Source organism: Rhea americana, unplaced genomic scaffold (assembly GCF_003343005.1).
Source record: "Rhea americana isolate MKP2758 unplaced genomic scaffold, rheAme1 scaffold_572, whole genome shotgun sequence".
In the NCBI taxonomy this organism is placed as follows: Eukaryota; Metazoa; Chordata; class Aves; order Rheiformes; family Rheidae; genus Rhea; species Rhea americana.
In genome coordinates, this window is record NW_028186726.1 from 7,067 (window position 1) to 23,299 (window position 16,233).

The 16,233-nt window shown below is 39.5% G+C and overlaps 1 protein-coding gene across 5 annotated transcripts in view; it reads right to left on the reverse strand.

The window, feature by feature from the left end:
• Positions 1–911: 911 nt before the first annotated feature.
• Positions 912–16,233, reverse strand: part of CTCF (CCCTC-binding factor) — a 26,035-nt gene continuing 10,713 nt past the window's right edge. For 2 of the 5 annotated variants that reach the window (XM_085319173.1, XM_085319174.1), the window contains exons 2-4: positions 2,850–3,642; positions 1,991–2,161; positions 912–1,079 (exon numbers count right to left, since the gene is read on the reverse strand). In XM_085319173.1, coding sequence (XP_085175299.1) covers positions 937–1,079; positions 1,991–2,161; positions 2,850–3,630 — 1,095 coding nt within the window. In that variant the 5' untranslated portion in view covers positions 3,631–3,642 and the 3' untranslated portion in view covers positions 912–936. The other 3 variants (XM_085319170.1, XM_085319171.1, XM_085319172.1) reach the window with 3 other exon arrangements.

Sequence of the window (16,233 nt, forward strand, 5' to 3'; positions counted from 1 at the left end):
TTTTTAAAAACAATGAAAACTACAGTCTCCAAAGAGGAAATGGAAATGATCTAGGGTTTTGGTGCACAAACATCCCCAAATAGGTTTCTCATCAACTGAGGAAACCCTATCACTTGCTTCCAAAAAACAGACCTAATTCATTTAGAAAGCAGCTGTGCAGACAACACAAGCTGCGCTAGTGGACAACAAGTTGACCATGAGCCAATGTGYCCTGGTGGCCAGGAAGGCCARTGGTCTCCTGGGGTGCATTAGAAATAGTGTTGCCAGCAGGTCAAGGGAGGTGATTTTGGCCCTCTGCTCAGCCCTGSTGAGGCCTCMTCTCGAGTACTGTGTCCAGTTTTGGGTTCCCCAGRACAAGAGAGACATGGAACTACTGGAGAGAGTCCAGTGTAGGGCTATGAGGATGATCAGAGGGCTGGAGCASCTGCTCTCTGAGGAAYGGCTGCGAGAGCTGGGCCTGTTTAGCCTGGGGAAGAGAAGCCTGAGAGGGGATCTTATCCGTGTGTATAAGTATCAGAAGGGAGGGCATCAAGAGGATGGGGACAAACTCTTCTCAGTTGTCCCACGCAACAGAACAAGAGGCAATGGGGCAAAAACTGAACCACAGGAAGTTCCGCCTGAACATGAGCAGGAATTTCTTCACTGTGAGAGTGACAGAGCAGTGGAAGAGGTTACCCAGAGAGGTTGTGGAGTCTCCTTCTCTGGAGATATTCAAAGCCCTCCTGGATGCAATTCTGTCTAACATGATCTAGGTGACCCTGCTTGAGCAGGGGGGTTGGACTAGATGATCTCCAGAGGTCCCTTCCAACCTTACTGATTCTGTAATTCATAACCTGTTTACTCAGAGGCCTTTTCAAAAATGGTCAAGGAGGAAAGTTTGTAACAGATGATGARTAAGTCTTGAAGCATACAAGCATGTACTTGGTACTGTGACAATTAACATACCTCCACACTAGCATAATCACACATTGAACATTTGAATGGTTTCTCATGGGTGTGTTTGTAGCGGCGATGCCGAACCAACTCTCCACTGGTCACAAAGGCCATGTCGCAGTCTGGGCACTTGTGAGGGCGAGTACCTAATCATTTGCAGGAAAACAGGAAGATGGTGACATTCAGATTTAGTGGCAAAAAATATGACACAGCTTCTCCCTCTCCACCCCCCCCCCCACCATGAATTAGCAATGTTCCTTTTGTTCTGAAAGATTAGATTACAGTAGCAAATGGCACACAGGAGTCATAGCCTTTGTATAAACAGCCAATGGACAGAAGATACTGCTAGAGAGTGTACATCCCCTCAATGAGAGAAACAAACTCCCTTATTTTCTTATCACTTGGCTATTTGCAAATTTCAAACCATTCAGTTAGATAATGCAGAGGTATGAAAAGAAAGCTAAGAACATGAATTACACTTTTTTGGCAGAAAGGTCAGAAGAACATTGTTTTAAGTTGATGACAGTTCCAAAATTACTCCTATATTAAGTTTTATAACAGAAACTTAAGTGAGGAACAACGGAAACATGCTTTCATTCCTACATGTTTTACTGCTCCAGTTTATAACCTATTCCCTGTTTTGTTTTTCTCCTCCATCTGCCTTCTGTTTAGCTCCAGTCTCACCTTATTTTTCCATAGAAAGTAATGGCAGCACAAGTCTCAGAACACAGCAAACTGAGGGCCCYAATAACACCCAAGACAAACAGAATGTTTTCTACAGCTTTAAGTAACTTCGAATGAACCCCAGAGTTAGTTTTTGTATCTATGTACAGAATGAGCTTTGCACCTAACATGGTCAGGTGAAAAATTCCTCTCACAGGGGAAGAAAAAGAAAGAAAGAAAGAAAGAAAGAAAGAAAGAGAGCAGCATTGCATAGTTTCTTCCTTTCCAGCTTGTCCCATAGAGGAAATCTGACAGATTCCGATAGACCCAACCTGCCTATAGAATAAAGACAGAGTAGATTCTATTAGAAGAATGTACACAAAGGTCCGAGTACCTGTGTGGGTGTTGAGGTGGTTCCTCAGTAATGTGACTGTCCGAAAAGCCCTGCCACAGAGATGGCACTTATGTGGTCGTTCATCAGTGTGGCTTTTCATATGGCGGTCCAAGTTAGAACGACGTGGACAAGTGTAACTGCACAGCTCGCACTGGAATGTCTTCTTTACACCTAGCCATGAAGGAAGTCACTTTTATTTTTGGCAGTACCATGGTCCACTGTATTACATTAGAGGTCAGTAGGGAAAAAGAAAAATTCCTGGAGGTTAAACTACTACAAGGAACCCTTTTTTTTTTTTAATATATCATTAAATACAACTGTATTTCCTGTTAGGAATACAGGCAGTGATTAGCTTGTCTTGAATTTTCATTAGTATGCCAGCAATTAATGTTCTTGCTCCACTCCACTCTAGAAAGGGTTTCTTAATTTACAGTTTTAAGTTTCTGGAAAGGAAAAGTCAAACATACACATTGTTGGATTTTGTGCTATCCACTCTACCCAATACTTAGCTAGGAACTCTGCCCCCCAAAAACTAATTATACCACTGGTTCCTGATGTAAAACTTTATKGTAYACAATAATCTCTTGAATATGCATTACAGCAAAAAGCAGAACCTTTTCAACTGTAGTGATATGGGAATACTAATACCACAGCATCACACAAGGCAAATGAGCTCCTTTGCAAGCCTRTAGACAGGRGAGAGTAGGTTTGCCCAGAAAACAGAGCTGAGAGCTCTTATATAAAACGGTGACACTGAGCGTGCCTGCTTTACTCCCATYTGCATCTACTCAATCACTTCAACTTTATTGTAAGGTGCAGTCATAACCAGTGCAGTTTAGAAATCCACTTACAAACCTACCTTTCTTTTTGATTTTTGTTGGTTTAGGTGGCTTCATGTTACCCACTACTTTTTCTGCATTGACCTCAGACAACAAACCCTCCTGTTGCTCCTCTTCAAHGTCATACACAGAGACATCCACATCTTTGCCTTCCTCAGTGTAGCGTAGCTTACTCTTTTBGTTTTTCTTTGTTTTTTTGGCTGGTGGCTGATAGTCTGGATCTTTTTGCCAATTAGGATCTTCTTGGGGCTGAAGTTCACCTTGWTCCARYRTCTCCACCTCACCATTTGCACCCACTTTCACTACCTGGAAGCCTTCTGGTAAAGGGAGAGTGTGACAGATCATGGGCTCTCCCTCTTGCAGGCCTCCTTTGGAAACCTCATTTTCATATGCTCCCTGAAGTTCTTCCACAGAAGTGGTGGCAACAGGTACAGTCACTGGAACTGGTACTTGGACCAGCTGAAGCTCACCAAGATTTATAGGCTGCTCTTCCATATTRACAACCTGAAGTGTTATGATCTGTGTGTCATCCACTGTAGCCTCTGTTTCTTGAGGCACTGCACCTTCCATTACTTCAGTCTTCATTTGAAGAAGTGTTGGATCCAACTGTTCCATCATAACCATCTGCACACCACTGTTGACATCCTGAACTACTTCACCCCCATCTGCTTGGTTTGGTGGTATATGACAAGCATCGTCCTCCTGCCCAGCTTCACGGCGTCTTTGATAGGTTTTTCTCTCTTTTCCCTTAATAAAAGTTTCTGATTCTTCCACAATAGCTTCAACTGCCTCACCTTCCATTTCACCTTCTTGCTGTTAAAAAAGGAAAAAAAAAGCAGAAGAGAGAACATTGCACATCATCTAATGTAATAATGTGCCATAATAATGGCACACATCCCACAGAGGGACAAGTGGCCTAACCGAAAACCATCAGCTCAACAGCAGCAGCATACTGCAGCCAGTTTTAAGAAAACAAATCCAGAACTGTAAGCATTAGTCTCTGTTATCGTATTSTCGCTGTAAATCAAGGTGATCACAGAATCCTGCCTGGAGTGAAACAGCCGCTGTACCAGTTTCATGGAAAGGAAGGAAAGCAAGGAAGAAAGATTAAGAGATATGCATGTTTCTCTTTCTCAAGGACTGCAAATCGCTAAGGCAAGTGATACGGCATGATTACTCCTTATTACTAATCTATGTAAAATAAATAAGCTGAATATCAGAAGCAGTCCTGTGCTATAATCACATTATTTTTATGTCATTAGAAATCTTACATGTAAAAAAGCTGATTTTGTAAAGCACAATATAAATCTGGACCCCTCCAAAAAAACAACCTCCCCCAACAACTGCACTCAAACAAAAAACCTTAGTCTGAGAATAGTGATTTCCCCCCCCTAAGAAAAAGCTTTGAGAATGCAAAGCAAGAATTTAATTTAGAGTAACTTTGAAGACTTAAGTTCATATTTCATGTAAAACTCCAGCTCCAAACAACTATTTCCTCTATGTTTAGACTTCTCTGAACAACACTTTATTGGCATCTTCTCTTAAAAAAAATAAAAAAAGAAGAAAAAAAGAAAAGAAAGAAAAAAGAAAAAAAAAACAAGGATAAGTAAATTTCTTGGGAGTATCCTGAGCTTCATTCCTGTTTCCATTTATGGGCACTGCCTTGCCTCAGAAGGCAGAACACAGGATGAACTTGAGCACAGTGCCCTCTKTGGGTCRAAGGAGCCCCAGGATGCAGACAAGGCTCAGTTAAAATTTTAGTTCAATCTAAATGGTCTGGACTAAGAGCTACATGACTCTGGTGACTTCTCATGAAAACTAGGCTAAATCTAGCCAGGTCATCAACAGCATGTAATCATTCTAAAGCTCCGTATTTTAGCAGGTAGGTCTTAAAAACTCTCAAAACTTTTGTATAAAAGCATTATTTCCTTTTTGACAAATTTCTCCTCTCTTCTCTCTTGCCCCAACAACCCAGCATTATTCTCTACACAGGATTGTTTCAAAACCCCTCAAAACACTCCAAGACACCCCCAAACACCTGCCACCTTCAAAAAAACCCCATTCCTACCCCCTCCCCCCCAAAAAAAATCACACAGAACTAACTCCACCCAATCATCTTATGAAGCTTGTGATCAAATTCTAATTCCAATCCCAGGTTTGAGAGGAGACATTCACATTTTCTGATTTTATCTGTTGACCTCTCAGACCAACTAATAGAACCTCTTAAAGCTATCTTTCAAACTCTGTACATCTCGTATCATGTCACTATCAGCTGTCTAAACATAGCCTTGCGTATTCGTTTCTGAAATACATGGGCATATATACATAACATGAAACGTAGCTATCAGTCTTTATTAGACTTCAGAAATACAAGACATGTAACTATTATTATTTCAGAGAATACTTGCTTTTACTGTTACGGCCTTTTCTAGTATCCTGCACTACTWCTTTGAGAAAAAGATGTTCTTCTCTTTTCTCAGTCTGCTTGGACTAGGGTCACTTACTAATGTGCAGCCTTGATATTCTCTATGTTTCTTGTGGGCAGCAGCAGTCTCCAGGGGGCACCAGATACCCAGAAATACTGACATACGGCTTCATGTGCACTCCCTGYAGGGATCCTGCTTCTCCTTTTTCTTAACACTCATCAGCTTTTCAAGYCRCAGCAAATCCATATGGACAAACAGCTGAAGAACACGAGATGATGCAAGTACTTTACRCTAGCCAGCAGGCGATCAGAACGGAGCTTTGGTCTTTAGCCTGCAGCAATTGTGAAACAATCAGAGCAAACTGTCTTCCGATTATCTCAAATATTTGTAGGGAAAGAGAAGAAGCCTTTTTAGGTGACYGGAAGCCTATGAACAAGGAGAGAAAGGACAGACATAAACAAAGTAACAGTGTGACAAATGACTAGAGATCAAACAACAAAAATTTAAGATGGAGGAAAAAGAATGGTAAAAGTCCACCTGCAGGGCTAACACCATTTCATTTTGGTGCCCTGTAATGGGACAGGGCAGCAATCAGCAACCTTGATTCATTTACACATAGCTCCAAGCAATTCAGGTGGTCCTCTCCTAAGGGCCTTCACATTAGTTGTCAACATCAAACAAGACAGCAGGCCTGCTGAGCCACCTGAAAGCAAGCCAACAGGCAAGATTTGCCAGGGTGCTCTGATATCTGCAGAAGCAGGTTATCCAGTGAAGTGGTAGGAAGGTACCATCTCTCTTACTTGCACACTAGGAAAACCTTGTATATGCCAAGGAACACATCATTCACATCCGTGATGATTTTGGCATGCAGCTTATGGGGTCAACAAGGTCAGCCAGCCTAGGAACACAGACTTGCATTAAGATCAGGTAAGTGTATGCAAGCAATAKATTGCTCAATAGGATCTTACAGTGGGGAAAAAACAAACCGTAAATAMAAATAGAAAGATTCTGCCTATAACCATTCAGTAAAGAAATTAAGACCTTCCTGTTGTTTTTGTTTGKTTGGTTGGTTCCCCCTCCCTTCCCCCAGCTCCTTGTCTTATCATAGGACATTAGAGTTACCTGACTACCTACAGCATCCTTCTGCAAAAGCCAGACCCTGAAGCAGCATGCCTGGCAGGGCAGGCAGGGAACCACAAAGCACGACTGTCCTCCAGCGGTGAGCCACATGCACTGCAACAGCACAGCCAGTAAGATCTCCTCCCGCCACCTCCTCATCGCCTCACCTTCAGTAAAAATATATTAATCCAAAAACCATTGTTTTTAAGCCAGGCTCTTGCTGTCAGGGAAAAATACTCTGAAAAAAAATTACAGTATACAATATTGTATATACTATACAAAATACTACAGTATTTTAAAGAAAACTATGAACTACTCCAGGTTATAGTGATAGCATACCACCAAAATACAGAATTGCACAGAAAAAAAAAAGTACCAGATGATGCCTTGGTCAGCTCAAAAAAACCTTGCTAAGCTGCCAAGATTTGTTCCCAGAAAGGCATGAATTTTACAAGTACTTCTCCAGTTTGGGGAAGATGGAGAGAAAGACTACCGCTGAACGTGAGAGAAAAGGAGGCTAGCCAAAACATAGRAGCTCTCTCCTATATCTGAGGAGACTCTGTCTCTGAAGTCTTTGTGGTGAGCTTTGTACTGCCTGTCCAGTTTTGCTTTTCAGTCAGTTGTTTTTTCAAGTGTTTGCTGGGGGAYTGAGCATGAGATTGAGATTTATTTTCAAATGAGTTCTCCTTTTCACCAAGGGGATTTTGGATGAAAGTTTTGAACTAACGGGAAGAGTTACTAGAAAATACTGGTTCACTGGACATGATCCTGCAACTTGCTGAGGATTTTCCATTTCTATTAAAAGACACTGATTTTCCTTAAAAGAATAAAAAAAAACCCCAGGACACATTTACTCTCCTAAAAATACTGTTTGCTCGTCATCCCCAAATTCTGAGCAAAAACCAAAAGTTCCAAATAGTTCAGAGAATGTGTGTAATWTGCTACAAATGAGTCTGTTACGAGGAAACGATAGGAATAAACATTAAGTGTATTTCTTATCATTTCTGGCTTTTATCCTAAGCTCTGTTCCTATCAGTTACTGTACATTAGTACCACTAATATAGTTGGCTTTTTAAATTTGGTCAATCCTGAAAGAAAACCCAAGTGATTCAGTGAGTCAAGATGGAAAAAGACTGAAAGAGAAGAACTTCTATAGAAGGGTAGTGATCAAAGAAAGAGCAAAGAACATCTGAAAATCAACAAATAAAGCAATTTCCATGTAAGAGCACAAGGTAGTCTTCCCACACAGGCTCATGCTACAGATTCTAAGAACTCAAATAAAGAGATGCAGCATCACTAAGTAGTTCAATCCACTGTCAGAATTGAATTAATCAGATAAAAGACTAGGATATTTGAACAACAGACCTAAGATTATTCATATAATTGACAGGCAGCTAATCTGAAAAGGCATTTGCCTGCCTCCCAATAAGCCTTAAAAACAAACAAATAACACCCACTGGACTGCATCAAGATCCAGGACTGAAAAAAATCACAAAGCATGTGCCAAACAAGGCACAGTCTCATTAAAAACATACAAAGCAATTGAGAAGCAGTTTTAAAGCTGTAATACACAGTTCATTTAAGAAAAGCTCAAAAAAGAAAACTTAATAGAAACAACAAAACGAAGCGTTAGTTGCTAAGAAGAATCTTCAGTATTTATACAAATAATGAAAATCTCTGAAATTACATTAGTGTAATGAAAAAAAGAATGACACATTCAGACACYGATGTCAATTCACACACACATCTCAAGCTTGTCACAGCTCTGACACTGACATATTAGCCACTTACAAAAACTGATATGAGAGTGGAAATAAGCAGCATGCTGAAGCATAGAACCCCTGTGTTTCTCCTATATATCCTATAAACTTCTGAAGCAGAAGGGGAAGAATAAACAAAATCTACACCTAGTATCCCACACCTGCATCATATTTTTGCTATCTAAAAACAAGAAAAGTATTAAGTGTATGCATCCAGTGAAGTTTATGGTCAAACCTAATTTTTCTTTCTCCCCCCAACCCTTGTTTGTGCCTGCAGTCAATATATATATCCTTGTAAGCAAAGACATTATCAGATGCAAAATAACTGCAGAAGTATTCAGCCACTCTCCTTCCAAATCATGAAGTTTCCATGGCTCTCCTCCATCTTCTGAAAAGCCTTCCACTAAGCATAGTCAAAAATAATACAACTAAATAGGAAGGATGCCTTCACATTTGCTCCAACAGGGTACTCCTGATAACAAGATGAGCATGACACGAATATAACTTTCTTTTAAAAACAAATTTGTAGAATACAAAGCATTAAGTTCAGGCCTTTCTAGCATTGCTTTTACACGAAGATGTTTAAGCTGACATTAACTGTGCTTTTATCAATCACTGTTCACTACAATTGATTTCAGTCTCCTGGACATACCAGTAGTACCTCTACATGGACAACAAAACCGAAATATAAACTTCATGTCCATGCAAACTTTTCTCAAAGTTCTGCTCCAACTTAGAGACACAGCAATTCTTTTTCTCCACACATTGCTGCAGTAAAGCCAAGAAAACCTCTACAAAGATACCTGGAGAGCTTTGTACAGGGCCACACACATCCAAGCAAATCTTGTTAGCTTGTGCTCAGCACTTYACAAAAATGGCTATAGAACTTTTCAACCCAAGACTGATCTAGAAGCAGTTCTGCCCTATCTGCAGGGTACTACACTCAAACTGAGTGCCTCAGCTTAGCCCAAACAGGCTGCACATAAAACTAAAGACTAAGAGTTTATCCAGAACTTGGATTATACATGTAAAGACTGAAATTTGGCAATAGACTCTTGTTCATGTCTGTTGCTAATTGCACACAGAAATAAGTTAACAAGGGTGGAGTTGCTTAAGCATTCAATTATAAGTACAAGCTATATAAAAGCTTAAAAATCTTGTGTTCAGCTCCTTAGGAAAAAAGGAGAAAAGAGGAACCAAGTTTTTCTTTTAAGGTAGGCTTGCCCTACCTGACAAGGCTCACAAAGCTTTAAGCAAAAAGTAACATCACACAAACAACTTGGAATATTTGCATAGTGCTACCACAGGCAAAAACATGCCAGATGTACTATCAACAAAATAAACTAAGAAAGCAAATTAATCGATTTTCTTCCAACTGATGTTCTTTTCTTACTGTAATGGACAAATTTTCAAACAAAGTATTACATGAAAATAACACTCAGACTATCCTGTTACAATGCAAGGCCTAGTAACTGCAGGCTTCAACCTGTTACCTGATTAAAAATTGCAATTGCACATTTCTGCAATTTTTTTGCAAAGATACAATCAAAAAAAAAAAAAAAGCAGTAGTCATAAGGCCAACTTAACAGAAAAGCCTTAAAGAAAGCATCACCATTTGCAATGTTACAACAACCAGCCTGTTAACTGTAGGGCATTCTAAGAGTAGTATTTGTCAATATATAAAGAGAGTGCTGTTACAATTAAATCAAACTCTTGGAAAGGCAAGGCTGCACACTGAAAAAGGGAGCACAGTCCAGCTGCAGTTTCCCTGAGTGATGATGCCTACTCTGCAACCTGAGAAATCCACCAGTCTGAACACACTGCAAAAGCTCCAAGAATGTATTGTAGTAACAGCTAACTAGAAAGCAAAGGTTGTTTCACATTGGAAACTTGAAGCTTTTGTTTGCCTACTGCATTCAATTCTATATCCAGTGTTTAGGACTGCTACTCCCATCTCCTCTCCGTAGCTGCTTTCTTGTTACTTGTTTCTTGCTTTCTCCTTCACTTATGACACTAAGTGCAGAAGTGCACGCACACTCACACAGAAAATCAAATATACTACCTGACAAACACTGATTTCAGMTTTTTATGTAATACATACCTAAATATCTTAAAGGTAGTCCCATTAATTCACTGACTAGTAAAAAAATTTCAAGAGCTAGGTGGACCAAGCTAGGGTAAACATTTAAAGGTCCTCAGTTTTAAAATCAATCAACATTCAACTATTTAACTGGCAGTTATTTAAGCAGTTAAATAGTTAACATTTAACTACTCAACAATTTCTTGCTAATCAGTAGGTACCAAGAAACTGACAGTACCATCAGCATTTTGTTTTGACCTGTTTCACCCTGCAATTGCATGTTATCAGCTTATGAAGGTAGCGTGTATTTCYCACAGGTGCATTAATAGAAGATGCAGCACTGTCTGGTCTCTTTATCCGCACACCGCCCTATCAAACTAAATATGTCTTCTAGAGTCTCTTCCAGCATCTTCCATTAGAAGAGCAGCACGTGGAAGTCACCAGTGCATAGACGGCTACTTTCATTTTACATAAAGCTAACCCAGCCACCAGACAGGCACCCCCCGTTCTGCTGTTGCCAGTCCACTTAAGAGCAAGTCATCTGCCCAGAACTAATCTCTTATAAAGAAGGTGCTGCCTTACAGGAAATTAATGAGAGAAATAGTTTACCATCTCAGATGGAGTCAGAGAACAAAAACTGCAATCTGCATCTATTTTTGGCAGAAGCTGAGTGGCTAACACTGAGCTGTGCTGCTCTAGGTTGTCCCATCCTGCCACCTACAGAGGACATACAACAATGAAACTGATTTTACTCAAGCATCACATAACCCTTTCGGTTACAGTACCCACTAGTCTGCGGTCACCTTCCTGTTTAAGGCCGATATTATTTATGATCAAAAACACGCTATGCCATTCAGTTAGTTTTTAAATTGAGAAACAAGATTACCTGTTACTTATGCTTACATGCAGGTAGCACGTTTTAGGTCAGATGGTATCAAAATTGATTTGGTTAGAATCATCTCAAAATCTATTTACCCCTTCCCCTTCATTGTGAACTCTTCGAGAGTACTGCCAATTCATTTCCCTGGCTAAAGGGCATTCATTACCCACAGCTGCCTTCGTGCTGAAGCAGAATTATGGTGCATCCCAATGAACAGGAACGAGATAATTCAGTGATGAGAAACTTTAGCCAACACTGATACATATTTTTCAGTCATGAGTAGCACATACCAGTTATTTTCTGCCATTACTTAGAAAAATCTGACCTGCTCATCTGAACCAAGAACTTGGGGGGGGGGAAACGCTTTGTAAGACACAGAGTATATATTGGATCTCCCAGTAAGACAGAAATTTTAATTCCACATCTTTCCTCAGCAATTTGTAGAAGCCGCCTTCTTTTATTCTGTTCAACCGGAGGCAAAAGAACCCAGAATCACAGGCCTTCCAGAAAAGATACTGGCAATTCTGCTGTAATAAGCACTAGCATACAACTGACAAGAAAGCATAACACAGTAAGGTGAATCGCTTGAAACCCCTGTTCCTAAAAATTGCTGCAGTTATTGGTAACAAATCTCACATACTTAATATATGTATAGAAGAACTTTGGRGGAAAAAAAAAGTAAATTTAAATTATACCAAAAAAGGTAAATTTAAGTTATATAAGAATGTTAATTTTTCATTCCTTTTCTGTCTACTTAAGGTAGAACTGAACCAGCTTTAAGAACAGAAATGTTTACTAAAATTCTATTTCTTTCAACAATTGATACTGCAGTCTCCTTATACCAAACTAGTTCTTCAGTAATACACATGTATCTGTAATGAGGATGAGGAAATAGGAGCTAAACATTTCCCTATCACCTATTTTTAGGATTTCTCCCCCCTTTTTAATGTATTAAAAATATCTTTCAAAAATGAACTGCAAGRTTGGGAAAATAAATATGGAACTTTAATGCAGGAAATATAGAAGGCTTTTAAATTTTAAAAGTAGTAGGCAGAGAGGAATTCATTTTCAGTTGATTAATAACAAAAGCTAGAACATAAACCTGCTCAAAGCCTCTTTATGATAAGCCTCCATAATATAAGAGTGACAGGGGAAGCTCACAGAAGACCACTGGAAATCTGGCCTGTGAAAGCCATTGCCACAAAAGGCCAAGCCTAATGTTGCACACAGATTGTGAAAAAGGCTAATAGCTTTATGAACAAGTACTTGTGCTCATTGTTCCTTGCACGTTAATTCAGACTTGCATTCAGGACATTAGCAAACTGTTAAAAGCAAATAAAAAAAATCCTCATCTTCAAAATAAACGTGATAGAGTAGGATTCACTGGCCATCTGATGYAGCAATGCATGATATGAAAATGGCAGACATTACCACACTTGGAGAAAAGAAAAAAAGTGTAGCAAGTTTCATGGCATTCTGTAAACTCCGTAATAGGATAAAAGTATGTGGATTTTTTTCCTCTAAGGTTTCATCCAGATGAACAAATACTCTAGTATAAACTGTTCGGGAACAACTATTCCTTTTATCTTTGCACAGACACTTATTTAGTAATGATACTTCATCTTAACGAGGAATTTCAGGCTTCCAATCACAGAGCAGGAAGTGCTAATCCCTGGGATGGTAGCATGGGTCCTGCCCCTAGCTGCTCATACAGTAACTACTAATTATCCCACAAATTATACCTTGATGCAATAAGGGAAACCAAATTCAGTGTCAGTTGATTTAATGTTAGGCTGCCAACTGCAGAGATGCAGTTTACTGTCCTTGGAGCAGGGGCAGGAAATTCCAGGAGAGTTTTGGAAATACCTATGGCAGGAGGGTGATGGACAAAGTGGAAACTCCTGAAGTCTAAGTCATCCTTGCTCTCGAGTCATAGATCTCAGGAAACTCAATCTGAATTCCACATGAATCCTGCACCGTAGCACTCATGCTGAAGTTTTAAGTGCATAAAATGGATTCAACTACCTAATCCATTTGGACTCACGTTCCAAATATTCTTCTAAAACCAAGCCCTAGGAGTGCCACTACAATCAACCTTCAAAACTTATGAAGTAAAAGTTGCACAAAGACACTCAACTTGGAAGAAAACCCCTTCTACCAGGAATGAGGCCTTACTTTCAAAGGCACTGAACTTAGTCTGGCAAAGAAGTCATCCTCTGCCTTTGCACTGCTCACTTGTTCCCACTTGTACCGCCCCAACTATTCTTTATATTAACAGAAATATGTATAACACTGCAGCTAACTGGTCAGGAAACTAATCCAGGTCAGAACTCACCCAGCCAAAAGACATTTATTTCCATCCAGATCAAGTCTCCTGTGTGGCCACTTAGGCCAGTGAAAAGAAAGGCAAGGCAGGGCAGCTTCTTCCAGCCCAGTGCTAGCCTTAAGTGTCTGCAAAACTGCTGCCTCAGCATAGAATGTACATCACACTTTAAAACCCCTTAATTTACATTTGTGTTCCTGAAGCTTCTGCGCTTCTGCCTGGACTGATTTGTTCTCTTCATGCTGGCTAGTCTTCATACAGCTCGATGTCAGAACACACTCTGGAACAAAACAGATAAGTAGTACTAGTAAAACTATATTAAAAAAAAGAGAGAGAGAGAAAAGAGGAAGAAAAAAAGGTTTGAACATTTAATTGAAAATGTGCAGTTCCAGATCTCTAGGATGATTATCATAGCAATTGCTTGAGGGGTCCTTCAATTATTAAACGAGCCTTAAATCAAAATTGATGCGTATTTTAAATTAGCTTTCATGCTTTTTACCAGGAAGAATGAACTCAAGTGTTGCAAACCCCTCTACTTTTTTTCAAAGTCTTCAGCACCTACAGCTCTTGGGACCCTGAATTCTCTACGCCTAATGCCAAGTCAAGATTGTAATGCGACTTCTTAGAGATGGTTATGCCTATTTCGGGTGTCCCTTTTCTCCTATGCCATCGAATATCAAATCACAACAAAGTAGTTTTTATTCTCAAGGAGCATAAATTAAAGCAAGTATAACCTGTCACACACTGCCAGTGTAAGCAAGTAATAACACTAAAGTAACAAAATAATCTCTAACACACTTCTAACCTTGTTACTGGGAGGAGAAACCACCTCAGCTAATTGAAGAGTTGCAAAGTTAACTTCAATTGCTTCCAGTAATGAAGACTTAAAATATTCAGATGTACAGAACTAAATTACTTACAAAGCAGCCCATTATTTCTCATCATTAATCCTGCTCAGTCCTCAGTGTGCATACACACTAAAAACCCTGAGAACATTAAGCAGCTTGACAGGATTAATTCTGAAGTGAGGCACGTATTCTTGCTCCACTCAGCAAAGCCGGTCAAACAGCATGGAATTTCACACTTGTTCTATGCTGTTTGAATGCAAGTATATTTTCCCTGGCTCTTCTGTCCTTTGTTTAACTTTATTTAACACAAAGCACTTAAGTCTGGGTTCTGGCTGCAATTTTTCATTGTCAAATCTATTTTTAATTGATCATCTGTTTCAAAGTGCACTACTGAAATCAAACTTGGTAGAGCTGCAAATGCTGAGTGCTAATGTAGTAGTAATGCTTAAAAAAAATTTCTGAAATTGATCTCTCTTTAGTCAACACTTGCACAGTAAAAATCGCATGTGCTATATGTATTCAGTCACCACGAAAAGGGACACTTAGGATATGTGGAAAGCTCAACTGCTATTAGCACAGTACAAATACTATGCAGAGCTGCATCCTTGCCAGGTTCTGTGCTCAAAAGCCTGCAGGCAGTGACAGGCATATAAAAGTTACTGTTGCTAGCTGAGTTTTTATTTCTGAACCTTAACCCTGGCAAAAATCATTTCCTAAAACTTAAAAGTCTGAAAATTAACACAGGAAAGGCTCATACCGAGCGACTTACCCATTCAGAAGACAGGTGAGACAAAGCTACCATCTCCTGCATAGACTGTGTTGTATTAAAGCTTTCATCAACAGGTTTACTGCCAGGACTCTCTTAAATAGAATACATTTAACTGACTACAAGCATCCTTATATCTATCATTATTCTTTTATCCTAAATTTTATTTTTCTTAAAATTTTCAATTAAAAATTTTGTTTAAAATTTTTTAAAACCAAACCTTCAGCTTGGCTTGACTTAATAGCGGAGAAATCTCTATCTTGAATAAATACGGTATCCACTGTAGCCTCTCAGTAGGAGGAAAGAATAACAACAGTTCATTGTAGTTACTTTCTACACTGTAGACATTACAAATTTGGAACAGCATTTTACAGGGATATTTGCACATATAGGACTGTTTACTAGATGCAAAACAATCACCACCCTTCTCCTTCCACAAAGGACACACTCTCCTTAAGGAGACTGGAGTTTTTGAGAGAAATATTTGCACTAAGCAGCTCAGATGCCACTCTCAGAACCTCAAACTACTAAAGCACAATCTGAGGATTAACATTTCCCAGAAGTATAAAGGTATACATTTTAAAAATGCAAGGCATACTTGCTTTCATCTGCTTCATGATAATACCCAAGGAGGAGGWGAACCTCACAAGCCACTCTTACTCTTCTTTGCCTGAAAGTAAGCCTACTTCCATCACAGCAACCAGTATTCCCACACACACCCCCATAGAATACTTTCCATAAATTTAATTTTCCCATTCAGATTTTTCATGAATCAGGTATAAGCCTGCATGAAAATAGGGATAAGTTGGAAATAAAACTGTTCCATGTGCCCACTTTTGGGCTCCTTAGTACAAGACAGACATTGATATACACTGGACAGAACCCAGCAGAGGGCCACTAAGATGAAAGGGAGCTAAAGCACATGATKTACAAGAGGGAATTGGCATGTTAACTTTAAGAAGGCTGAGGGGAAGATCTTACCACTGCCTTCAGCTAGCTAATRGAAAGATACAGAGAAGATGAAATCAGACTCTTGGAGATGTACAGTGAAAGAAAAAGATGCAACAGGCAAGTTACATCAAGCGAAATTCTGATTAGCTATTAGGAAAAAAACATTTCTTTTACACAGAAAGTGGTCAAACATTGGAAGAGGTTGCTTAGAGAGGTAGTAGGAACTCTAGTCTTGTAGATGTTAAAAAAAA